The 26,214-nt window shown below is 40.0% G+C and overlaps 1 protein-coding gene across 1 annotated transcript in view; it reads right to left on the reverse strand.

Annotated features, from left to right (window-relative positions):
* Positions 1–26,214, reverse strand: part of LOC136831338 (periodic tryptophan protein 2 homolog) — a 283,085-nt gene that overhangs the window by 173,679 nt on the left and 83,192 nt on the right. The window contains exons 4-9 of the mRNA XM_067091632.1: positions 21,524–21,641; positions 21,175–21,319; positions 18,382–18,559; positions 12,474–12,676; positions 11,817–11,933; positions 10,999–11,076 (exon numbers count right to left, since the gene is read on the reverse strand). Of these exons, the coding sequence (XP_066947733.1) occupies positions 10,999–11,076; positions 11,817–11,933; positions 12,474–12,676; positions 18,382–18,559; positions 21,175–21,319; positions 21,524–21,641 (839 nt within the window). The remainder of the gene's footprint in view (positions 1–10,998; positions 11,077–11,816; positions 11,934–12,473; positions 12,677–18,381; positions 18,560–21,174; positions 21,320–21,523; positions 21,642–26,214) is intronic.

Raw genomic sequence — 26,214 nt, forward strand, 5'->3', positions numbered from 1 at the left:
GGTTAATGGCAATCTGGTTTTATGGCACTTGTCTAGCGATGACAATCGGCAATTTTTGGCGCCGAAAATCGTCGATTTCCACTTACCAGCGGTGATAATTGGGTATTGGCGCCGATACATACCTATCAGAGGCACCGATAACCAAAAATCGGTGCTTTTCAGCGCTGATAAGCCCCAAAAATTGCCAGAAAAGCGCTGACAATCGCCGATTTTCGGTTATCATCGCACCCTCAGAACGGAACCCCCCGCTGATAACAGAGGACTGCCTGTAATTCTCTTTTTTTTGTAGAGCAACACTATTTATTCACTAAATACTGTATTTTTTCATATTGTGTTTGTAACTAAAATACTGATTTTTATGATAAAATGATTTACAGTATAGTGTACAGTACTTATTATGATTTACAGTGTGTTTGCTAAACTCATTCCAGGTTGGGCTAGTGGCGCTGGCATTCCACCAGTGGGGGACCTAAGTGGGGCCAAGATATTTTTTGGGAGGCAAAAGAATATTACACAAAACTAATGTACCAATTCCGTAATTAAATAAAATATACTATTTTTTAATGTATATATCCATGTGAATGAAGGAAAATAATAGTATTAGTAATTAGTAAACCTGTACTTGAAATTATAAGGCTAAATTTTCAATTAATTTTCAACTCTTACTATACGCAAATGTATCATGTACTGTAATGTAAATTTCCCCACAACCTTGTATTCAACACTAGCTTAATTTCTTTGACCAAGTTTTAATTTTCAACTTTAGTATAATATCCTTGTCAGGTAAATGTTATATCAAAATACTGCATAATACCATCAATGACATACACAAGTCTTATGGCCCTCCAAAATCTCTGCAAAATTTCAACCTATCCCATTCCTTCTTTTTCATCTCCTCTCCCTGGAATTAACTCTAAGCAGCAGTAGCAAATCGCATTACACTTATTCAAAACTGTAACTATAGTTTCAATCACTTCATACATAAGTAGATAACATTAGGTTGGATCAAAATATCATGAGCAAATGATCAAAATACTATGAACAAACAAGTCATTTATGTTAATAACGTATAAATATAATTCTGCTTTTGACCACCAAAAGGTTAAAGTTTAGTTATAAAGGGAATTTTAACTGGGGGACCCAGGCCGCGCTGGCACCCCCATAGCGACGCCACTGGGCTGGGCCCCAGACTGAGAATTAACAGGTGTTAGATTCAATTCAATTTCTCTCTCTCTCTCTCTCTCTCTCTCTCTTTAAGGGTAATGTAAGATGTATTTGAAATTATATTTCTGAGTACAGCCCCGTGTCAGCCGGTGAAATTCCATTGTAGCACGAATTTCTAGGTATAAAATACTAGATATACCAGAGAAAAAGAGCTTTCAGGAAAGCTGGGGTTACTACCCCAGATCGAGCGTCTTCTTCAAGGAAGACGTCGGTATAACGAAGGGTGAGTGAAGGATCACTACCACGGAGTCTCACTCGAAAGATATCTCCCAGTTAAAACTCCCAGGAGAGAGCGGTGAGCCGTTACAGCCCCCGCCTACAAACGCCCGCCAGCTCGGCGACACCAGCACCACCTACCTCATTCCATTTTCTAGCACATGTCTGCTACCACTCATTTTTGTGTGCTTGTGCCCCTTTTTGGATTTTTTCATCATTAACCATGTCATCAAGCAGCTTTACCATCTCCAAGTTAAGTACCATCTTATTGTGGGGTTTTGTTCCATATTTTGGCTGTAATTGTCTCGTTTTTTCACAATTATGAGAACTTATTATGACGCCACGGCATCCTCCGCCAGCCATGTCGACCGCGAGGCGACCCCATCAGTCCTTTTCTGTTGGGGTTGTCTCCTTGTCGTTATATGTTATTCATTGCCCCATGGTTCTCCTCCTGGCGGGTTTCCTGCGTTGGCCCCCTCCCTTTTTTTCGAGTTTTACATAATTGTTGGCCTGACGGCCTATTTTAGGGTGATGCCCCGTCCAGGTCCCCCCCAGGCTGGGTTCCTTGTTATTACTTAATCTACATTAGGCTATTTATATTATTTTTCTTGGCGATGGTGCTCTATTTGTTTTTATTCACTGTTTACCTCCTCGAGGTAGCGGCAGCCTCAGATCTAACCGCTTCCCCGAGGTAGGCTACACACCTATTTGAGCACATTTTTATTTATTCTATGTTTGTGTGTGATGGTTTATTTCAAGTGGGGTCTTCCCTTGCCTATTATAGGCTAGTATTGCTTCCTTCCTCTTGCCCGAGGCGTAGAGGATCCTTCAGGTTGAGGGAGTTTTGGTTGCTGTTTCCTCCGGGGTCGTTTTTTGGTGTGGCAGAGTGAGCCCCTTAGTTCTCTTCCTTCCTTTGGAGGAATAGAGTTCTTTGGGTGTGTCTCCTCTAGGCTAGTCGCCTTCTTGCTCCCTCTTCTCGGTCCCGGTTGGCTCTCGGCACAAAATTTCTCTCCCTGTTTGCCTTCCTCCTCCCTTCCGCACTCCTTCCGTTAACCTAGGCTACACTTGGTTCGGTTTTTTATTAGGCTTCGCCTAGTCAGGAGTCGGGCATTGAGGCTCGGTCGCATCCCTCCCCTAGTAGTAGGCCACCCTCCTAAGTTTCATTATGCTTGGAGCGGTGTGTGTGTGCAGTTGAGCGGGTGAATCATTTCCCCCTGTCTCCTGTTTTCATTCTCGTAGCCTACCACTCTCCCCAACCCCACCACCTCCCCCCTTCCCCCCCCCCTCCCCAGCTTTGCTCTACTCGTGCGGGTGACGCTAGATGGCGTTTTCTCCGAAGTTGAGGGACTCCCCACCTGGAAGAGGGATTCGCTCCCTCCCATATAGTCCCTAGCATCGCTGTGTTGGTGTTGGTGGTTCATTTTCTCGCACCGGCTCGAACGAGTTCGAACACTCTCTCCCACACTTCTTTTCTCCCCGTCGGGTTTCTTGGTTGGGTTGTTTATACTTGCTCCGGCTTATGTTTTATATTATACGAGCATCTTGCCCACCTTGTTTCACTGGCGGGGAAGTCCAGAGGAGGGGAATATATAAGGGGGCGGATCCCTCCGGTCTCCGGAGTGGTTTGCTCCTTTTTACCATCACTTGTTTATTTTTATTGTTTTTAGATAAGTGTAATTTATCTAACGGAGTAGACTTCTCACCCCACCCCCTTTTATATTTATACGTGAGTCCGGTTCTGCGCCCGGGGGTTCCGCCGTTGATTTTACTGGCAACCCTTGCGGTGAGTTCCTGTTGTCTCATACCTTTCATTCCGCCGGAGTATTCCGGGTCTGGAAGTATTTACCTTCCACTCTGTGTAATTTGGAGCTTATTGGCCTAGTTTTTAACGAGGATTTCTCCTCCACCGGAGCATTCGGTTGTAAGCTGAAATTCCGGCCTTGCCGGCTTTAGATTGCTTTAGAGTGGTAGGTTCATGTACTTTTTTACACTTACAGACTGTTCGCTGTGAGGAGCCGGGTGCACCGCTTCTTTGCAACAATGGACACGTAGGTGCCGGACCCACGCTGGTTGTGCGGTCCCGCCGACGACCTGGTAGTCTGGCACCCGATGGCTGTGAGGTTTGCTTCGCTTGTGTGCGAACCGTCCAGGATGAGTCGGTAAGTGACAGTTTTCTTCCGTATTATGTTACTCATATCCAATACTGTTTACGTGGTTCTCGAACTATTCTTTCGTTCTACTAATTGTTGGTTTTCTTACAGGCGGACGAGTCCTCCAAGAAGTCTGCCTTGGAATCCCTCCGCGCTTGGGTGGCTGGGTTTGGAAGGAACGTTCCGTCAGGAAAGCCCTATGTCCTCGACGCCAAGTTGAGGGACCTGCTCTACCCGGCGCACGGGTGGCGCGCCGCAGTGCCAGAAGATCTTGCCACCCCATCATCCAGCAGATCCGGGATGCGACCCAGCCACCCCAAGTAGACATCCTTTACGCTGAGGTTTCGGAGGACGTTGCTGCTTTAGACTTGGACCTGGAACCGATGAATACAGAACAGGACCAGGTGGTAAGTAGCGAGGTAAGTGAGGTTGTGGGGGCGGGCCCCCTTTTTGACTCCCCAGCTTCTTCTGTGTCCTCTTTTTCAGGTTTTGTAAAGTCTTCCTCCTTGGGTGATAGAGCTCCATCAGCTATCCCCAAGTTGAAGTTGAAGACTTCATGGAAGGCGAAGGGCTATAAGTCCTCGTCTTCCAGGAAAGCCTTGCCTTTCCCCCCGTCGAAGGCTAAGGTCTCAGCACCTGTAGCCTCCGGGAGCAAGTCTGGTTCCTCCGGCAAAGGCGCGAGTAAGAGGGCATCAAAACCAAGCCCTCCTCGCCAGCCTGCCTTTGACGAGAGGCTTTGCAAAACCAGCTTTTTCAACGGTTCTCGGCGGAGGTCGAGTCCAAGTTTACCAAGATTTCAGAAAAGTTGACCAGCCATGACAACATACTGGCGGGAATGGCTCGCCCAGGCGGAGCCGAACCCCAGTATGTCATCCCTGATACGGCAGATCTCCCTCCCTTGGCGTTTCACCCTCCAGGCTATTCAGCATGACGGCAACTTAACGGTGGAAGGTCTTGGCACGAGACGGTTGGAAGAACTGGAGTTCTTTCCCGCCGATCTCTTGCCCCCCTACCCAGGCTTCGTTAGGCTGACGGAGGAAGCATGGGTACGTTCAGACAAGGTTCCTAGGGAGACTGTGATCGTCCCTAGGGACCAGGCTCAGTCGGCTCTCCTGCGCACTCTGACGGAGTGGCAGGCTGACAACACGAAGTTGACGCCTTTCAAGGGCAGTTTTACCATGTTCGCCCTGGGTGACAACTTGCCGACCCCCTGTTTAAACAAAGTCGCTCTAGCTACGGCCCAAGCGTGCTTTGAGGGCAGTCCCTTACCGCAGCTGAGGGAAACAGACTCCACATCCCTGGTATTCCCATGGGGTGACGAGTTCTGGACTGATGCACCGTCCACTTTCACAGTTGGGAAGCTGGACGCCTTTTGTGCTTCCTCCCAGTTTAGCGAGCAGCTCCCCAAACTGCCGGAAGCCTTGCTAAAGGCGGAGTTTGACGCCCGGACTAAGCTAGCCCGGTCCTTGAACTCTGTCTGCCTCACGGAAGCCACTGCCGTCTCCTGCGCAGACGAGCCATTCTTTCAGGTTTTGGCTAAATCCCTGCTGGCGGGATTTCAGTCTGACCTATTTGACTTCATCATGGCCAGACTCGAATGCAGGAAGTTTATTTTTGCTGATGCCACCATCCGTCACGAGCCTAACAAGCTCGTGAAGAGCTCGATCTGGGGGCCTAACCTCTTCCCGGAAGAAGAGGTTACGAGTGTCCTTAGTGAGGCTACAAGGGCCAACCAGAGTCTGCGCTCTCGCTGGGGCATTTCTGCCTCCAAGCGTAAGACCACAGAATCTGGCGGCCCCCAGGCGAGAGGAGGCAAACGATTCAGGAGGCATAAGAGACCCCATCATCAGGCGGTAGTCCAAGCCGTCCCGGTCTCGGCAGTGGCACAGCCCTCCACCTCAAAGGCCCATCCCCAACAATATGTGCTGGTTCAACCAGCCCATTCCCTTGCCGCGCCCTCGTATGTTGCTTTGCCAGCATACAATCCTACCTATGAGGGCCGTGGATTCTTTCACGGCCTTAATAGGAGCGCAAGGGGGGGAAGAGGCAGGGCCCCTTATAGAGGAAAATCAAACACCACCCCAAGAGGTAAGCCTGGACGTGGTAGAGGGAACAAACCCGCTTCCTCCCACTGAGAACACACAGGTAGGTGGTCGCCTGTATTGGTTCAGGGACCAATGGACCTTCAGCCCTTGGGCACACAGCATTGTGTCCAAGGGTCTAGGATGGAGCTGGATCAAGGACCCTCCTCCTCTGACCAGGTTTTACCAGCCACCTCATCAATCCTGCAGGATTACGTGACAGAATTGCTCAACAAACAAGCAATAAAGAAAGTAAGGCACCTAAAGTTTCAAGGCAGGTTATTCACTGTTCCCAAAAAGACCGACCAGCAAAGAGTGATCCTGGATCTGTCGCGTCTAAATCTCTACATAAAATGCGACAAATTTCGTGATGCTTACGGTAGCTCAGGTACGGACTCTACTTCGCGTGGAGCCGTCACCACCTCTATCGATCTTTCAGACGCTTATTATCACGCCCCGGTTGCGCTGAACTTCTCTCCGTTCCTCAGTTTCAGACTCAGGAATCAAGCCTACTCCTTCAGGGTCATGCCCTTCGGTCTAAACATTGCGCCCAGGATATTTACCAAGCTGGCGGACACGGTAGTTCAACAACTCCGGTCCCGAGGGATATCCCTAGCAGCGCACCCAGACGATTGGATAATTTGGGCACCAACAGTTCTAGAATGTCGGAAGGCTACGTCCATGGTCATCAACTTCCTGGAGTCGTTAGGTTTTCAGCTGAACAGAGAAGTCCCGCCTGACTCCGGAGTCCCGGTTTCAGTGGCTGGGTCTCCAGTGGGATCTGTCCTCTCACACGTTATCCCTCCCGCCTCCCAAGAGGAAGGAGATAGCATCTCTCACCAGAAAATTTCTGAAAAATCAATCAGCATCCCGCCGGTCCCAAGAAAGAGTCCTTGGGTCTCTTCAATTTGCCTCAGTGACGGACCTGCTCTTAAAAGCAAAATTAAAAGACATAAACAGAGTGTGGCGGAGTCGAGCCAATGTCAAGCTCAGAGACAAGGTCTCCTCTATTCCTCGAATCTTAAAGCGAGACTGCGGCCTTGGGCCACAGTCAGGGCCTGTCCAAGACAGTTCCGCTTCAATTTCCCCGGCACTAGTTGTTCACACGGACGCTTCCCTAAGCGGCTGGGGAGGATATTCACCAAAACAAAAAGTACAAGGAACGTGGTCCACTATGTATCAGCAGTTCCATATAAACACCCTGGAAGCTATGGCGGTTTTTCTAACTCTAAAGAAAATCTGCCCCCCAACCGGATTCATATCAGGCTGGTATTGACAGCGCAGTGGTAGTTCATTGCATCAACAGGGCGGCTCCAAATCAGGTCGAGTAAACCAGGTAATGGTTGCTATTTTCTCCCTGGCGAACAAGCACAGCTGGCATCTGTCAGCCACCCACCTAGCGGGGTGCGGAACGTGGTGGCAGATTCCTGTCCAGGGCTACTCCGTTGGAGACGGAGTGGTCCCTGGACGGGAATCCTTCAATTGGATTTGCCGCCAGGTTCCGGTCTCCAAGTGGATCTGTTCGCGACGGAGAGCAACTTCAAGCTCCCCTGTTATGTGGCCCCGAACCTGGACCTCAGGCGCACGCCACGGACGCGATGACAGTAGATCTGAACAATTGGGAGAAGATTTATCTGTTCCTCCAATAAACTTGCTGCTAAAAGTATTACACAAACTCAGGACATTCAAAGGTCAACCAGCCCTGGTAGCCCCTATTGGCCGAAGAGCAATTGGTTCCCTCTTCTTCAGGAACTGGGATTATGGAGTCTTCGATTCCCAAGCCCAAACTGACCCAGACAGTACAAACCAAGACTGTGTCAGCTTCCTCAAGAATTCAGAATGCCCTAGTTTTATGGACTTTATAAAGTTCGCAGCCCAAAAGGGAGCAAACATTGACCCTGTTAACACTCTGTTTCTAGAATCAGACAAAAGAGATTCTACTCTTAGACAGTATGATTCAGCAGTCAAAAAATTGGCCTCCTTCCTGAAAACCTCTGAAGCCCAAATCATGACGACTAATCTAGCAGTTTCCTTCTTTAGATCACTGTTTGAGAAAGGCCTTGCCCCGGCCACTATTACCACAGCCAAGTCAGCCCTGAAGAAGGTATTCTTATATGGCTTTAAAATTGACCTTACAGATTCCTATTTTTCATCTATCCCCAGAGCATGCGCTCGTCCGAGAGACCAGTATCACGCCCACATTCGGTTACGTGGTTCCTCAATGACGTCCTTAAGTTAGCATCGAGATTGACAACTTTCAATGCTCTTATCAGGATCTGTTAAGGAAGACTTTATTTCTGATTAGCTTGGCTTCAGGTGCCAGAATCTCAGAGCTATCGGCTCTCACTAGAGGTGATGATTTTGTGAACTTCCCCGTCCGGAGAGGTCCTCCTTTCCCTGACCCTAGATTTTTAGCCAAAAATGAAGACCCACAAGACAGGTGGTCCCTTGGAAGGTGGTGCCCTTCCACAAGACCAGTCTTTATGTCCAGTTTATACCCTTAAGTCTTACCTTTTAAGAACTCCACAGAGTAAGTCGGGTCCTCTTTTTTATCAGGGAGAAAGGTGGTACTCTATCAATAAATGCAATAAGACAACAGATTTTATATTTTATTAAACAAGCCAACCCAGATTCAGTTCCTAAGGTTCATGATATTCGAGCAGTCGCTACTTCCATTAATTACTTTCATAATATGGACTTCTCAGAACTCTCTAAATACACGGGTTGGAAATCACCTCTAGTGTTTAAACGCCACTGTTTAAAATCACTCGAAGCCCTGAAATTTTCTACAATAGCTGTGGGAAGTGTCATCTCCCCACCTTAATTAGTCATCTTCCTTATCCTCTCCTATCCCCCCCCGCCCACCTGCCTCATTTACTTCTCTGCTTGTCCTCCTGGTTGATCATGCCTCACTGCCTTGCTCCTCATATTGATGTTATCTTGTCTCTGTTGAGTGGAAACTGTGATTTGACATGTTATGATTGTGTTTTTCTTGTGGGGTACTGGGCTGTTTTTTATTTTGCTCCATGTACCCCAGGTATATATATATATATATAACTGTATGTAATTATTTCCCATTTTATATTGTCTCTTACGTGTGTAGCTATAAGATTACGTGTGTAGCTATAAGATTGTGTATACCCTTTAGTCTAAGTAATTTTCATATGTCATTATGCTCTTGTAGTCTTAAGTATTTTTGGGGTTTTTTCCCTGCCACACTGTGGACTTGCTCACTTTTTTCGTAATGTTAAGCTTTTTACTGTGCTTTAGGTTTAGTATTTTGTTTCACATGTGAGAGATACCCTGATTAAAACCATTTTCGTAACTTATGTTTTTTTCTTCAGATTACCTTGTTTCCTCGTAGTTAGCAGCCTTGGCATGATTCTCTATCACTATTTCACCGGCTGACACGGGGCTGTACTCAGAAAAGGGATTTTGACAAAGGAAAAATCTATTTCTGAGGGAGGCCCCGTGTCACCCGGTGACCCTCCCTGTCTCACCTGTTGCTTCCCCCCCTACTTGCACATGCCAAGTCTGGGGTTGGTGCTAGCCTGGAATAAGATAGGTGGCGCTGGTGTCGCCGAGCTGGCGGGCGTTTGTAGGCGGGGGGCTGTAACAGCTCACCGCTCTCTCCTGGGGGTTTTAACAGGGAGATATCTTTCGAGTGAGACTCCGTGGTAGTGATCCTTCACTCACCCTTCGTTATACCGACGTCTTCCTTGAAGAAGACGCTCGATCTGGGGGTAGTAACCCCAGCTTTCCTGAAAGCTCTTTTTCTCTGGTATATCTAGCATTTTATACCTAGAAATTGTGCTACAATGGAATTTCACCGGGTGACACGGGGCCTCCCTCAGAAATAGATTTTTCCTTTGTCAAAATCCCTTTACTGTAAAGTGTTTTTGGATGATAGTGCATATTGTACAATATTTAAAATACTCACTAATTATTTTCGTTTTATTTTCCAGTCTGCTTTTATTGGAAAATAAAATTAAAATAATTAGCGAATAATTTAAATATTGTAAAATATGTTCTATCATCGAAAAACACTTTACAGTAATATCATTTCAAATACATCTTACATTACCCTCAAAGAGAGAGAGAGAGAGAGAGAGAGAGAGAGAGAGAGAGAGAGAGAGAGAGAATTGTACACCTGTTCTGCTCAGTCTGGGACCCAAACTGGAACGAGCTTCATAGGTACATTACTACATTATAAGTACAATGCAAATTATTTTTATCATAAAAATCTGTATTTAGTCATGAACACAGTATGAAAAAATACAGTAATTAGCGAATAAACAGTGTTGGTCTCCAAAAAAAAAAAAAAACAAATTGGTGACAATTTTCATTGTTTTTACCAATATATAAAGAAAACGGGATGACTTCAATACTATGAGAGAAAACGGCTATGCACATGTATGCAGTAAAGGGTCATCTTGATTAGTTGTCAAACGTTCTGTAAGACATTTACTTAATTTGTATTAAACATTTTATAAATATTTTGCTGTGTTTACATTAATATTAATATTTTAAAATTAGTAAATCAATGTTATAAGCATTTTCGAGGGCATATATACATAAGAGTAACAGTTGTAAAAGGGTACTAATCTAAGATGACTGGGTGTTTTGGGATGATGACATTAAATTGTTTTAGTATAATATTGTAAGATGTAATTTTGTTTGAACTACTAAATTAGGCAGTGAACTTTTAAAATAAACAGTTATAAGCATTTTAGTTTAAGAGATACAGGTTATTTGGCAGTTATAAGCATTTTTAGAGGGAATTTTGCATTTCCGCGGTGGGTTCTGGAACCAACCCCAGCTCAGTGGTCTGGTTAAACTAAGGTATACCTAACTTTTTAATGGTGAAACAGTGGGGGAGCACTGTAGTGTACCACACAAGGAACAAAATGAACTGTATCCATATACAGGCCGTCCCCAGTTATTGGTGGCCTCGGTTATCAGCGATCCAGTTTTATGGTGCTTGTCTAGCGATGACAAATGGATTTTCAGCGCCAATATGCGTCGATACCCGCTTATCGGCACTGATACCCACCTAACAGAAGTGCCAATCCCTGCTTATCGGCGGCAATAAGTGCCAATATTCATCAATTTCCGGTTACCATCATGCCGTCAGGAACGGAACCCCCACCGATAACTGGGGACTGCCTGTACAGTGTTTCCATGTAAAAACATAAAGTCTACAATCTGAGCAAGAAAAGGAAACAAATTATATTACAAAACTACAGTACACCATTCAGAAAATAATTTCCCCCAATGGCAAGATGTGCAGAATGACAACAATCACAAGAAATTCAGAATTAATTTACCTTCCCATCCTCTCCACCAGATGCAAGATTCAGTCCATCAGGGGAATACATAACTACTCTCATGTTGTTGAAGTGACCCTGGAAGAAAAAGATTAAACTATTCAAGCACTATAAAAAATACGTCAGAATGAACTCATTAAAAGTATAAGATACAATGCAGTGGTGACCAAGAGACACAGTAAAAAAAAATAATTATTTCATCTGTAAGTACCCTCCTCAAGGGACACTGCCAGCAGGACCCTGTATGAGATATGTAAATTCAAAAATTAATTTATGTCACTTTTATGAGTCTGGGTGAAGATTGTTGGGTATCTTAACCAGAACAAGTAATACTTCATTATCCTCATAGAGCTGTTTCAAAGAATTTATTCTTAGGAAAGCAAGAAAAAAAGGATCAGCAAAAGTATAACTTTTGCAGCCCACTTGTGGAAACTTCATAGCAAATGAAAACAGATAATGACTGAAAACCATGCAGCCTTGGTACAGGAAGGGCAGTGCAAAGAACTTTCAGCGCTGTACTCCATATTTTCATGGATAAAATTTAAATCTATATAATTAAATGCCATATTTTTCCTCATCTTCAACATTAGTCTATGGGTACAAGGTACAATTTCCATCACCCTGAAGGATTAAGCCTCTCTTATCACAGGCTCCTATGTGAGAAGGCAGAAATAAAGTACCTGGGTCCACTCTTACAGTTTGGTAAGTAACGTTCCTAAGGTTGTAATTTACTGTCTCAACCAATTATTATATTTACCTTATTTCTGAAAGTATGGGTACATTAGTATCCAATAAAGGCAACAAATGTTTTACATTACCTGTTGTTTTAGAACGTAAGTTTCACTCTGCCACTCCCACACCAGTAACTGACCTAAAGATGAGACTCCCAATGCTATCCAATCACCACTTGGATTCATGGCCACACTTGTAACGATCTGTAAAATTCAACACTGAGAATGAAGATGAATTCCTATGATATAAGTATACACTCATATACTGTATCTTGAAACAAAAAGAGTAAGAAGACATCTAGCAAAAACAGATCATTGGGCCTTGATGTCAGCAATTACAAAGATATGAATATAGCATCTTCCAACTTATGTTTACTTGTTCTTAAATACCTTCAAAACAATAAGTAAATGAAGTCCAAAGCACTGCAGCAAACCAGCAATCATGAAACGTCAGTATCACATGCTTGAACAATTAAATGAGCACATTAACTAATTTACCATTTATCAAAAAATACCATAATGAGTAAAAAACTATATAGGGAATGACAAAAGGAATATAAATACTCATATCCTAAAAATATGGTAAACACCTAATGTAAACTACTTGCAATTCACAAAACACCTTACTTGTGGCAGGCATAACAGTGTTCCACAGGAGCATTAACTTTTTTACTTCAATTCAGAATTATAACTGCCTGTTAATGGTTTTTTAAAGTCTAGAAGCCAATAATGTTTTTAACAAACCTGTTTGGATATATTGAGAGAGTGCACCAATGCCCCTTTATCATTCATGTCAAGTAAGAGGAAATCTCCAGTGGCAAATGCCACCACCATTATTCTTGTCTTCTTATGATACTCTGCAGCAGTTACAGTAACATGTCTGGTTTCAAAGTGGGTGTCCATGAAGACCTTCAAGCGACGCGTGTAGAAAACCTTTTCCACTTTTTCTGTAATCAAAGAGAGCATCAGTGGCTTCACTTAAATATCTCAGAACATATATTTAAAAAGTTAAACACATACTTAGAACAGTTTGATCACAAAACCTATCATGACCCATCAAGTCAGAAAATGTAAAGAATAATTAAAATCCTAATCCATTAAAGATCTTACACATTCACACAAAAAATGTTAAAAATATATTTACTCAATATATTTCACTACTGTTACTTTGTCCTATCATTCTGTGAAAAAAAAAAAAGGTTTTGATATAGGAAAAACCTATTTTTGGTATTCACTGTCGAGTCCTCAAGGAGTTACCCTTCCATGGTCTACCAGAGCTCCATGGTGACCAAATTAATATCAAAGAATACTCTTAGTTGGTCTCGTGGCCAGGCATGTGTCGTAGTGATAAAAACTATAACACTTGATGAAGTATGTAATGGACTCAAAGATATGAGGGCACTTTCCCCTTATCTTCAGTGAAACTGTACAGGGGTTTTTCCACAGTCAAAACCTACTACAAGAAGAAGTGATTAATGAGCATGATCAGTCCGCCATATTGTAGAAAAATAGACCCACTGGGGACCAAAAAGCCATTACTTTCTGTTAGTCATTGGAGGATGATCCCTTGCCTAAATACCATGCCTTTTCGTCAGGGAAGCGGGAGAGTTTTGAGGACTCAACAGCAACTGCCAAAAGTAGGTTTTTCCTACGTCAAAACCTGTTTCCTGATAGTGTAGTAGCTTGTTTTGTCCTCAAGGAGCTTTACAAAGAAACTGACAAGTGACAAAATGGCTTAAGCCTTAAGGGACGGGCTAAATATATATTAATTAAGCACACTCCCAGATTAGGCAAACTTTAAGTTTGGCCAATTTTAGAAAAAAACATATCACTAGAAAGAGGAAGATATACTAATGCACATGGTGTAAAAAAAATTCTGAAAATTTTTCAGTTTTTCTGTACTGTCCACAAGAAGTTGAAAGTTACTATTTAAAACCCTGTGTGGGGACTCTTTTACATGACACTCGTAAAAATATACTACTTTTACAGTTATACATGTTTTTTTTTAATAATTTATTTTATCTTATTTTGTAAAATTATAATTATACCTCACACACATCATAACAGCTAAGAACTAAAATCAGTAATAAATTCTGAGTATATTTAATGTAAAATATTTATCAGATTTACAAGCAGTCCCCAGTTATCGGCGATCAGGTTTTAAGGGGCTTGCCTAGCGAAAAAAATCAGCGATTTTCGGCGCTGACATGCACCAATTTCCGCTTATCAGCACAAATACTTGGGTAATGGCACTGATACATACCTAACAGAGGCACTGATCTCCGGTTATTGCCGATTTACAGTTATCAGCAATTTTAGCTTATCGTCATACTGTTGGAACAGATCCCTCCCCCACCTACCCCCGATAACCGGGGACTGCCTGTACTGAGATGGGGAGATAGAGTACCTTTTTGCGAGGTACAGCAAACCCCTTGTATTCGCCGTCTCACGATTTGCGGACTCACCTATTCGCAGATTTCTCTATGGAACATATTTACGCATTATTCGCAGAAAATTCACCCATTCACGGTATTTTTCACTAAGAAATATTCTCTAATTACTGTATTTTCATATCATTTTCATGACCAAATGTACTTTTTGTGATAACACTATTAACCCTTAAACGCCAACTGGACGTATCGTAAGTCGACAAAAATTGTCTGTCAGGTGACGAGTGGACGTACCGTACATCGACTACAAAAAATTTCAACCTTCAGTCAACATTGACTCAACCGAAATGGTCGAAAAATGCAATTGTAAGCTAAAACTCTTACATTCTAGTAATATTCAATCATTTACCTTCATTTTGCAACAAATTGGAAGTCTCTAGCACAATATTTCGATTTATGGTGAATTTTTAAAAAAAACTTTTTTCTTACGTCCGTGCGGTAACTCGGCTGAAAATTTCAGAAAGTCTTTCGTCATTTTGTCATAATTTTTGCACCGTTTTATATTAGCCATTACATAAAGTTTTATATATGAAAATGTGCGCAATTTCATATAAAATACAACAAAAAACAACCCATGGTTGTAGCTTTTATCAGTTTTGAAATATTTTCATATAAATCACGATAAGTGCCAAAATTTCAACCTTCAGTCTAATTTGACTCGACCGAAATGGTCGAAAAATGCAATTGTAAGCTAAAACTCTTACATTTTAGTAATATTCAATCATTTACCTTCATTTTGCAACAAACGAGAAGTCTCTAGCACAATATTTCGATTTATGATGAATTTTTTTTTTTAATTTTTCCTTACATCCGCACGCACTAACTCTGCTGAAAATCTCAAAAATTCTTTAGTCACTTTGTCGTAATTTGTGCACCGTTTTCTATTAGCCATTACATAAAGTTTTATATATGAAAATGTGCGCAATTTCATGTAGAATACAACAAAAAATAACTCATGGTTGTAGCTTTTATCAGTTTTGAAATATTTTCATATAAATCACAATACGTGCCATAATTTCAATCTTCGGTCAAATTTGACTCAACCGAAATGGTAAAAAAATGCAATTGTAAGCTAAACCTCTTACATTCTAGTAATATTCAATCATTTACCTTCATTTTGCAACAAACTGGAAGTCTCTAGCACAATATTTCGATTTATGGTGAATTTTTGAAAAAAACTTTTCCCTTACGTCCGCGTGCCCTAACTCGGCCGAACATCTCAGAAATTCTTTAGTCACCTTGTCGTAATTTTTGCACCATTCTCTATTGCCCGTTACATAATGTTTTATATATCAAAATGTGTGCAATTTCATGTACAATACAACAAAAAATAACTCATGGTTGTACTTTGATCAGTTTTGAAATAATTTCATATAAATCACGATAAATAGAAAAAATTCGACCTTCAGTCAACTTTAACTCGACCGAAACGGTCGAAAACTGCAGTTGTAAGCTAAAACTCTTACATTCTACTAATATTCGATCATTTACCTTCATTTTGCAACAAACGAGAAGTGTCTAGCACAATATTTCGACTTATGGTGAATTTTTTAAAAAACTTTTTCCTTATGTCCGCACTAACTCTGCTGAAAATCTCAAAAATTCTTTAGTCACTTTGTCATAATTTTTGCACCGTTTTCTATTAGGCATTACATAAGTTTTATATATGAAAATGTGTGCAATTTCATGTAGAATACAACAAAAAATAACCCATGGTTGTAGCTTTTATCACTTTTGACATATTTTCATATAAATCACGGTAAGTGCCAAAATTTCAACCTTCGGTCAACTTTGACTCGACCGAATTGGTCAAAAAATACAATTGTAAGCTAAAACTCTTACATTCTACTAATATTCAATCTTTTACCTTCATTTTGCAACAAACGAGAAGTCTCTAGCATAATATTTCGATTTATGGTGAATTTTTGAAAAAACTTTTTCCTTACGTCTTCCCTAACTCTGCTGAAAATCTCAGAATTTCTTTAGTCACTTTGTCGTAATTTTTGCACCGTTTTCTATTAGCGTTACATAGAGTTTTATACATGAAAATGTGCGCAATTTCATTTAGAATACAGGAAAAAATAACTCATGGTTGTAGCTTTTATGTTTTGAAATATTTTCATATAAATTACGATGTGCCAAAATTTCAACCTTCGGTCAACTTTGACTCAACCGAAATGGTCAAAAAATGCAATTGTAAGCTAAAACTCTTACATTCTAGTAATATTCAATCATTTACCTTCATTTTGCAACAAACGAGAAGTCTCTAGCACAATATTTCGATTTATGGTGAACTTTCGAAAAAAACTTTTTCCTTACATCCATGCGTGCTAACTCTGCTGAAAATCTCAGAATTTCTTTAGTCACTTTGTCATAATTTTTGCACCATTTTCTATTAGGCGTTACATAAAGTTTTATATATGAAAATGTGCACAATTTCATGTAGAATACAACAAAAAATAACTCATGGTTGTACAATTATCAGTTTTGAAATATTTTCATATAAATCATGATAAGTGCCGAAATTTCAACCTTCGGTCAACTTTGACTCGACCGAAATGGTCGAAAATTGCAATTGTAAGCTAAACCTCTTACATTCTAGTAATATTCAATCATTTACCTTCATTTGCAACAAACGAAAAGTCTCTAGCACAATATTTCGATTTATGGTGAATTTTTCAAAAAACTTTTTTACGTCCGCTCGTTACAAATTCATGCATCATTTTGTGAAAGTGTTTTCTCTGTGTTGCTTTGATCGTTTTACAATTTGTTACATACCATATTCATTGCAATTTAGTGTACAATACAACAAAAAAAAATAATTCATTACCTTTAACCGTTTTGCTCACAGTGTGATTTGTATACAATTATATGACATTTTTTTTTTGCGCTGTCATGTATTCCAATATTTATATATGATAATGATATTTTTTCCATTTCTGATGGTTGCATACTAAACTTCAGGCAAAAAGAAAAAAAGCAGCCAAAAATGAACTCTTAATCTTAAAAACTAAGCGTGCTATGGTTTTTTGAAAAAAACTTTCTTTCCACTTCGGCGCTAACTCTCAAACCCCGCCGGCATACAGCAGACACTTTTGTAAATATAGGCTCAGCGTTTAAGGGTTAATGGAAAAAAATGGTGTATTAGGGGACCTATAAGGGGGAGGTATTGAGTTAAAAAAAAAAAAAAAAAAAAAAAAAAAAAAAAAGTGAAAATGGACAACAACACCACGAGGATTATGTCTAAGCAGCCAGCAGAGAGATATGCCCCTAATGCAAACTTCCAGTTTTGGACCTTTAAATGTGAGTTGTGTGCCTTGTAAATACTATTTTCTTTCTTTTGGGACCATTTGGCATTGATTAAGCCAAGAAAATAATTTTCAAATTTTTGTAACCTGAGGGAGTACACCTTGTTTACAAGTATGTAACCTCTTACGGGTTAAAGACCATGCAGGGGCCACTCACCTTCCCAAGAGTACCTTCCCCAGACCAAGAGAGAGAGTGAAGTGAAAATAGAAGGAGCAAGGGGAGGTCTAGGAGGGGTAGGAAGAAAGGAACTGAAAGGGTTCAGCTGTGTCACCAGGAGGGGAAGGGATATTCCATCTCAATAATACCAGCAAACCTTTCTTAGCCTCAATCCTCTTACTCCCAAACCTATGCCACTGCAAAGGCAACCACTTAGCACATTCCTTACAGGGAAGGTCAGGACTGTATAGCCTACCCCTACAGGAGAAGTAACAGTGTGGATCCACAAAAAGATGGGACATGATGCACCCAGACACATGTACTCATGCCCATCAGATTTCTTCACCATACAGAAATACAAAAACAAACACACAAGAAATCAGCTTCAGCTTAGTAATTTAGCAGAAGAGCAGCAATCACAGAAGTGCTTGGTGATGGCAGGTGAGTGGTGGGTTTCCCAATTCACCCTTCTATCACTAACAAACTACCCTGTTAAGAAGGTAGTTTTGGCAACCTATTCCAGGTACTGCTGATGGATATATCGTAAATAAAAAGCAATGGTTTACATTTCCATAGGAACAAACTTTTGCAATGCTTGCAATGTTACAGATAATAGCTTACATGTACTAATGTTCATCAAAATTCAAAAAACCAAATTAAATAAGTACAGTACTTTAAGCAATGCAACATCTAAATCCAGTTCATTTGGTAACAAAAAATGTTATCTCCAACATTACCATCCTCCTCTCCTTGCTTCTCCTTTTCCTCTATTTCTTCCTGTGTCAAAGGGATGTCATCTTCCTCTTCTTCCTCCTTTTCTTTCTTAGGTTCCTTTTTGTAGATGTCTCTCACAGGTATCAGGCCATCAGGATCAACACTGCATTCCCAAGAGCATACTATACCATCACGACCTACCTGTTTGGTGGTAAACAACAGTAAAATCCCTTCCTTATTTTTTAACATTAAGTGACCAATTGAAACATGACAATAAATTTTGTGATGAAAACACTCTCAAAATCTTTAAAGAAAAACTTTCTTTGGTTGCTTAAGCACACTGTACAAATTGTTTACCCTTTCTGTTAAAACTAGGATGTAATGTCTGTTGGGAAATACAACTAAAAGAATAAGATACCACTTGTTAGTGTAGTATCAAAGACCCTCAAATGAAAGATTCAGATTTTTACTATAAAAAATTTAACATGTTTTTCCTATTCATATTCAGAAAATCAACCCTATTCCCATAAAACAAGCCCACAGGGGCCATTGACCAGAAATTCAAGCTTCCAGAGTATATGGTGTTCATTAGAAATTAGTAACAGAAGGTAATGGGAAATACAAAAAGAAGAGACCATTCATTAAAAGAGAAAAAATAAATTAACATATTTACCCTTTTGCTTACGGCTCTTTTAAACAATTACGTCTGTGGGAAGTGGCACTAACTTGTGTAGTAGGCATAATATGTATACTTATTTTTGTTCAAGGATGCATGGCTCCAAAAATTTTCAAGGTAGACTGCTCAATATTGTTTCATTTTGCAACTGAATAATTTTCTATACCACAGCATACAAAACTCATCCCAAAATAACTTTTATGTAGGTATAATAATGAGCAGAAATTACAATAAAAGAAAAATTTGCACTTTTCCCCTAAGAAAACTATTTGTGATAAAATCTATTTTTTGTCCATAGCACAACCAGATAAATTACCATTATTGCAATGCAAAAAATTATTATAGCAAGGAAAATATAAAAAAAATTAATAACAAAGTAGCACCATGTTTTCCATAAGAAAAGTAACAGGCAGTCATGCAATACACGCAAAACAGTCTCAATACTTATCTTTGTTCAAAGATGCTTACCTCCAACAATTTTCAAGTTAGACTGCTTAATTTAATTTCATTTGGTAGTTGAATGATTCCTCTATACAAACTGTCCCCAAAACAAGTTTATGTAGGTGAAATATAGTATAATTTACAAGACCATGGGAAAATTTTGCACTTTCCCCCATAACAATTTGCCAGAAAAAAAAAAACTATTTGTGATAATGTGTTCCCTTGTTATCCATAGCACATCCACATAAATTACCTACTGCAATGCAAATATTATAATTATACCAAGGAAGCCAAAAAAACTTAATGACAAAGTAGCATTGTGTTTTCTGTAAAATATGTGGCTCTCTCTCTCTCAGAAATGAGATATATGATGTAATTATACAATAATTATCTAAAATTATACAAAACATGTAAACATACATGTTACATATGCATAAAGAAATATTTCCTCTCTCTCTCTCTCTCTCTCTCTCAGAAAAAAATATAAACGATGTAATTATAGAATAAAAATCTAAAACTATACAAAACAATCATACATGTTACATATAAAAAATATCAGGAACACTCCCCATAATTTATCCTCATCTTGTCTCCTAATTTGTGCATCTTTTTTTTTATGTTTGCGTACATCATCAAATGCAAAGGATTTATATATAGATGACATCTGTAACTGTCATTGTTAAGCAAAAGGATTAATAAATAAATAGATAAAATGTAAGTACACTATTAAAATACTATAAGAATTGTATTAGGGTAGTAATGCATTGCATCTTTGCTTGAACTTTTGAAGTTCCAATTGCAGTCAAAGCAATGGCCATTCTCAGAAAAGTTGCACAGCTCAGTGAAAGGGAATCACAGGAATGGATGAAAAGCAAAGACCTGAAGTTTACACTGTTGAGGGGCAAATGAAGACTGGAAAAACTCAAAAGGCAGAGGCATCACAGATGAGAAAACATCGTCCTACAAAATAAAAGACTTTTGACAGTGGCGGTCACAGTGCAGAGAAGAAGATAAGTCAAAAGACTTCCGAACCGTGGCACCAAATCAACAACATTCCTACATTCTCCTTTGGGTATAGGAGGAACATTTAATCCACAGCCCAGCATGCATACACTAGACAGAACTTGTGTGAGGATCCTGTTGATCCCTACAAGAAGGGCACTGCAACTGCAGGTCCTTTGTCCAATGATAACATAAATGAGCTACAGAACTTACCATTTTATGCATATTACTGTGACAGAGGTAAGTCACAACAAGATTAACGTAAAACCAATTCCTATATACTGGCACAACCAAGGAGAAGCATACAAATCACAATATAAAATATCTTAATACAGCAATAAGCAAGCAAAAATAATATGGACTAATATGCACTGAGACAGAAATGAAGAACTGATGGTAACCATAACTGTGTGTATACTGGCATAAATGACATTTACTGAGTACACAAACCCTAATAACTGAATACTGTAAAGGTAAAGCTTATTCTATAAAGCTCTCATGTTAACCTGAATCAAAATTTGAGCAAACCAAACAAATATTACATGCTGACTTGAAGGCATCACAGAAATGATCAAAGAAAACTTAGAGCAGATGGAAAGACAGATGTTTAACCTCAAAGGGATCAACTCATCTTAATGACAGATGAATTGTGATCTCCTGAAATACAGTCAAGAACAGTGTTTTAAATTAATTTTACCGTATGCAAATCCAGCGAATTTTCTTCAAAGAACACTCCAACAACTGTATCCTTATTGCTACCTAAGGAATATTCTCGTAGATTCTTAAACTTCATTAAGCCATAAACGCGTGTTATCATATCTCTTGATCCAACCACTATAACCCTGCAAAATTGAGAGAAATAAAGGGTGTATATGTTTTAAATAAAACATAAAGTCCATGCAAAATTAATAAAGATGATACCCATTACAGAGTCAAACATGTCAAAAACATATTCTCACTTAATGGAATACTTCAATAAAAGCAGTCTCCCAATATTTGCTACTAAAATGTATCCTAAAATTTTCACAGATGAACACAACCCTTACCTAGAATCAAAAGACCAATCCAAGCAAGATGTATCGTCATATGATGCATGGAACACTTTTTCCATGACAAAAGGGTCAAATATACGTCTGCTAGACCCTGGTGCAGCATATACAAAAACTGAAATACAGAGACCACAGATATTAATTTTAAACAAAGTATATTTAATACCAACTTTTTGAACATAATACTGTGGCACCTCAACTTACAGTCTAATTTACAGTCCAAGGAGTCTGCCCCTACTATTAAGTAATGAAATCTGTTAAGAGAGAGCACAGTAAACAATAAGAGAGAGAGGCAAAAGCACATTTAAAGGTAATCTATCAAGATGTGTTGTGCGTGCGTGCATATATATGGACACATACATAGGCTGGCGAAACACGAATTTGTTATACATTCAGCCAGGCTTATAAAGCGTATTGGCTTATCCAATGATTCATTACAGTTTCTTACTATTAGCATTAACTTACTACTTCAATGACCACCCTCAGCAAAACACAGGCACAAACAGTCGCAAGACCTGATGTAAATAACTGAAGCAGGATACAGCTAACTCCGATGTTAGTTACTATATCTAATGTACATTTACTTAGTGTTGCATTACACTTGTTGACTTCTTGCAAAACTGCTAATCATCAATGGTGCCTTAAATAAGTGAAAATAAAAGTAAAAGGTCTCAAGAAAATATACTGCTAAAATTCCAGGTTCTTAGGTGAGCTGAAGCAACAAATAAAGCTCATATGGACTAAACGTTTTAGGCAGAGACAAAACTACAAACGTGACTGGGAGGAAAAATCACAGTTTCACTTCCTATGACATTTTTTTGTATAGATAAAAATAAGACATTTTTAAACCAAACATTATTAATTCACAAAACATTTATCTCTGAATTTCGCTTATTCATTTAGCTGAGAATAGTAATGATGTCAATAAAACTCAGTCAGCTGATTCTGAAAAAGTCAACATTACCAGAATGCACATGGCGCATGATCTCAATGCTTATATTTTATATGATATGATAACATGACAACAATATGTGCTACTGGATAAAGTAAAATCAACATTTTTATCAAAATTATTATTATTTCAGATATAGCTGTACTACTTGACTTTTGGAATTGGATACCGTTAGAATTTCACAGCATGTTCTCAATCAGTGAAACAAATTCCCTTCAACAAAATTCTTATACAAACTGTTTTTAAAGATTTTATTAACAATGATTTGCAGTAGTATGATTGTTCTGAAATATAGGTACAGCACATATATGCATGGAATTATACTTTATTTAACAAAAAATCTCAGATATTATCTATAAGCATCAATTTAACAATGTCCAGCAGGAACATTACATTATGACTACCTGTATACTGTACACTCTAGTTAATACTTTTATCACAAGAGAAAAGACAAGCCCATACACTTTACTTGCAAAACCAGGAGCCTAAAATACCTTTTTTTTTTTTTAATGGTTCAAAATGACTAGTCTGTTAAGTAATGAAATCTGCTAAGTTGAGGCCCAGTAAGTTGAGGTACCAGCGTACACAGAATTATTTTTATATGGTATATGAAACATACATATACATTCTATATGTGTGTGTCAAGCAGACTTGCTGGAGGTCCCTCTCATGTTTTAGACCAAAAAAAAAGAAGGCAATGTGTTAATTGTGTCTCTATGTAATACCCGGTGTGTAAGACAGACAGTGTTGTGTAATTGCAGATATATTAATCTACATTCTCCTCCAATCAGTGCCTTTGAAATCTTTCAAGATACAGCGACTTGAGACCTATTGGCATTGGGATACGGGTAAAAATGTGTTGTGTATGTGTTAGTGCTTGACCCTCCCTTTAGCACAAAAATGTCATCCGACCAACCTCCAACCGTCGTTCTAGTGATCCTGGCACCTAACAATACCTCTGCCTCACACACAAATTCTGTGCTCGATAGCAATTGTCTTTACTTTATATAGTACCAATCGAACTGTTCCGTCGTCGAGTCTGTTATACAGTCTGTCTGTGCAGCCTTCTCCGATGAGGAAATTAACGTTACATATACTGAATGCAAAGACCTGATACCAGACTCCATTCTTCAGAAGCAATTGGAGAAAAACTTATCCTCTCCCAAGAAAATATCATATATCACTAGTGGCTACAGACTTGCTCAGTGAAAATCTATTCGGATGATCCTTTCACTATGGCCCTGAAAGGGAGGACTGATCTATTTCTTCCTGCAGTGTACAATACAACAGAAAATGCCCTCCAAGCATCAAAGTTTCTCTCAGAAAAAATTGAGGAAACAAATAGAGTAATTTTTCATTGATCTGGGACGTGATCAGGAGACTACAGGTATCATTTGAAAGTCGTAAAACTGAGGAAACAAATAATCTTTCACTGATTTCGGATGGGATCAAAGGAGTTCAGGATTCATTCGACAGTCTTACAGCAAGCCATCACACTCCTCTGAACAAGGCATCTATTGCTTCCCCGCCGCCCAGCATCACGAGAGAAGTGGGGGGTGCAACGTGAGACTGAGGTGACCGTACCCTCCCATAAAAAAATGCCCTCTCTCACACAGATGAAGCACCTGCATCACCTGTAGACCTATCATCGGAGGGGACCGATAAGACTCCCTCCCTAGTGCCTCCGGTGGGAGATACATCCTCAGTCAAGATCACCAGCCTTCGTGAGTCTTCCAACCCTTTCTCTCCCCCTACAACCCCAAGTGGTGGATCATGATGGGATTGGCGGCTGGCAGACAAAAGCCAGCAGAAAAAAGAAAAGAGCCTTACACTTGTCCACTGGACCGAAGCCCAACAATCGTGAATCCCCTCACCCAAAACCTGAGAAGAGAAGCCTCATTGTGATTCACAATTTGCGCTCATCGGTAAAGCTAGACGCCATAGTAGAGTTAAATTTCTCACAGGCTCTGACCCTCTATCTTCCACAATCCCCCATGCAAAATTAAACATAAAGTGGCTTAAAGGACTGCCTGCCTATTTCAAAACCTCAACATTCTTATAGGCGAGAACTTTGGTTTCAACATAAAAGTCTCAAGATATAACATAATCGGGGACACCCACCCCCCGGTGGGGGGGGGTTACTTACTGACACCCCTTGAAGCGAGTACGGACACAGGCTCACCTTCTACCGCAAGTGCCAGCCAACTTCTCACCAAGAGTGACTGCCCACCCCACCTGGCCAACCCTCCATCCACCAAAATGATCAACTCATTAATTTCCCATCTGGATACATCAGATATAATTTCATTAAATATTTTTGGTATCGGCAATGATCATCATCTGTGTTGCAAAAATAAAACTTAAGCTAAAAAGTCAGATGGGAAAACCTGTTGTTGATAGGTACGATACTGATATGCTTAGAAGGGAAGGAGAGAAAAAGGAGGAATTTAGCATAGAATGCAGAAACAGGTTTTTGATGTTGAAAACATTGGAGGAGGGAGGGAGAAGTGTAGAAGAGATGTCAGGGGATGTCAATAAAGCTCTGCATGAAGCTGCTGGTTGTAGGATCAGAAGGAGACTCAGATTTGAGGAAAAAGATGTGGATGTCTAAGGAAACATGGAATATGATAAAAAAGAGGTGAGGCAAAATTGAGGAGTGATGAATATTTTGAATTGGCAAGAACCAAGTACTTGAGTTTGGATTCAGAAGTTGAAAGATCTGCTAATGAAACGTTGTGGAAATAAAAAAATTAATTAATAAAAATGACATTTTTATGATAAAATAAAGTTTTATATATACTTACCAAGTAATTACATTGCTACTAGTTTTACTTGCTTGGCAGCTAAAATTTAGAAATTTGCGGGTCAGGCTATTTTGTTTGGCTAGGTGACTAACCCCACCCACTTTAGGGGTAATAGAGGAACAACTAGCAAAAGGGAGGAGGGAGGGCTCCAATCATTTAATTACTTGGTAAGCAAATATAAAACTTCATTTTATCAAAAAAATTAAGTTTTCATAATAAAACTAATATTGTAATACCTACCTGAACACCTGAATTAGCCCTGGTTACCCATCAGCCCAAACTATCCCCGTAACTTTTTACCCAATAACTGGGTAATTAACTGTCAGCATTACCAATGCTTACAGGAAATCTTGTCAAGATGAGTTCCCTGAAGTAACGTTGGCAATACTGCTGCAAGTCCCAGCTGCGCGAGGCCAGGTTCCCCAATTGCTTATTACTAATCAAATTGAAGTGGGGAGGAGGGGGGGGAATCATTCAGGTGTTCAGGTAGGTATTACAATATTAGTTTTATTATGAAAACTTCATATTGCAATACACCCCCTGAACACCTGAATTAGCCCAATTAACAAAATTTTATGGAGGTGGGATCAATCTAATTTCAGCCCAACCTGCCAAACGGGACGGCAGGAACTCATTATTCACCTACTTTGCCTACATGCAAGTATTCTCACCTGGTTATCCACTTGCCAGGAGAGAATGCCTGCAGAGAGAGAGTACCCTCGGCGTCAGTCTCGAGTCTCGGTACTGTCTGAGTCAAGCTACCTATGATGATATTCAAACCTCCTCATGGATAGAGGATAGCAAAACTAACAAACCATGTGGCTAATCAAAGCCTCTCATGCGTACCAGCAGAGAACGACCTCCCATGTGGCTAATCAAAGCACTCTCATGTATGGAGGGGATGATGAACCTCCCAAGTGGCTAATCAAAGC

This window comes from Macrobrachium rosenbergii, chromosome 48 (assembly GCF_040412425.1).
Source record: "Macrobrachium rosenbergii isolate ZJJX-2024 chromosome 48, ASM4041242v1, whole genome shotgun sequence".
NCBI lineage: Eukaryota > Metazoa > Arthropoda > Malacostraca > Decapoda > Palaemonidae > Macrobrachium > Macrobrachium rosenbergii.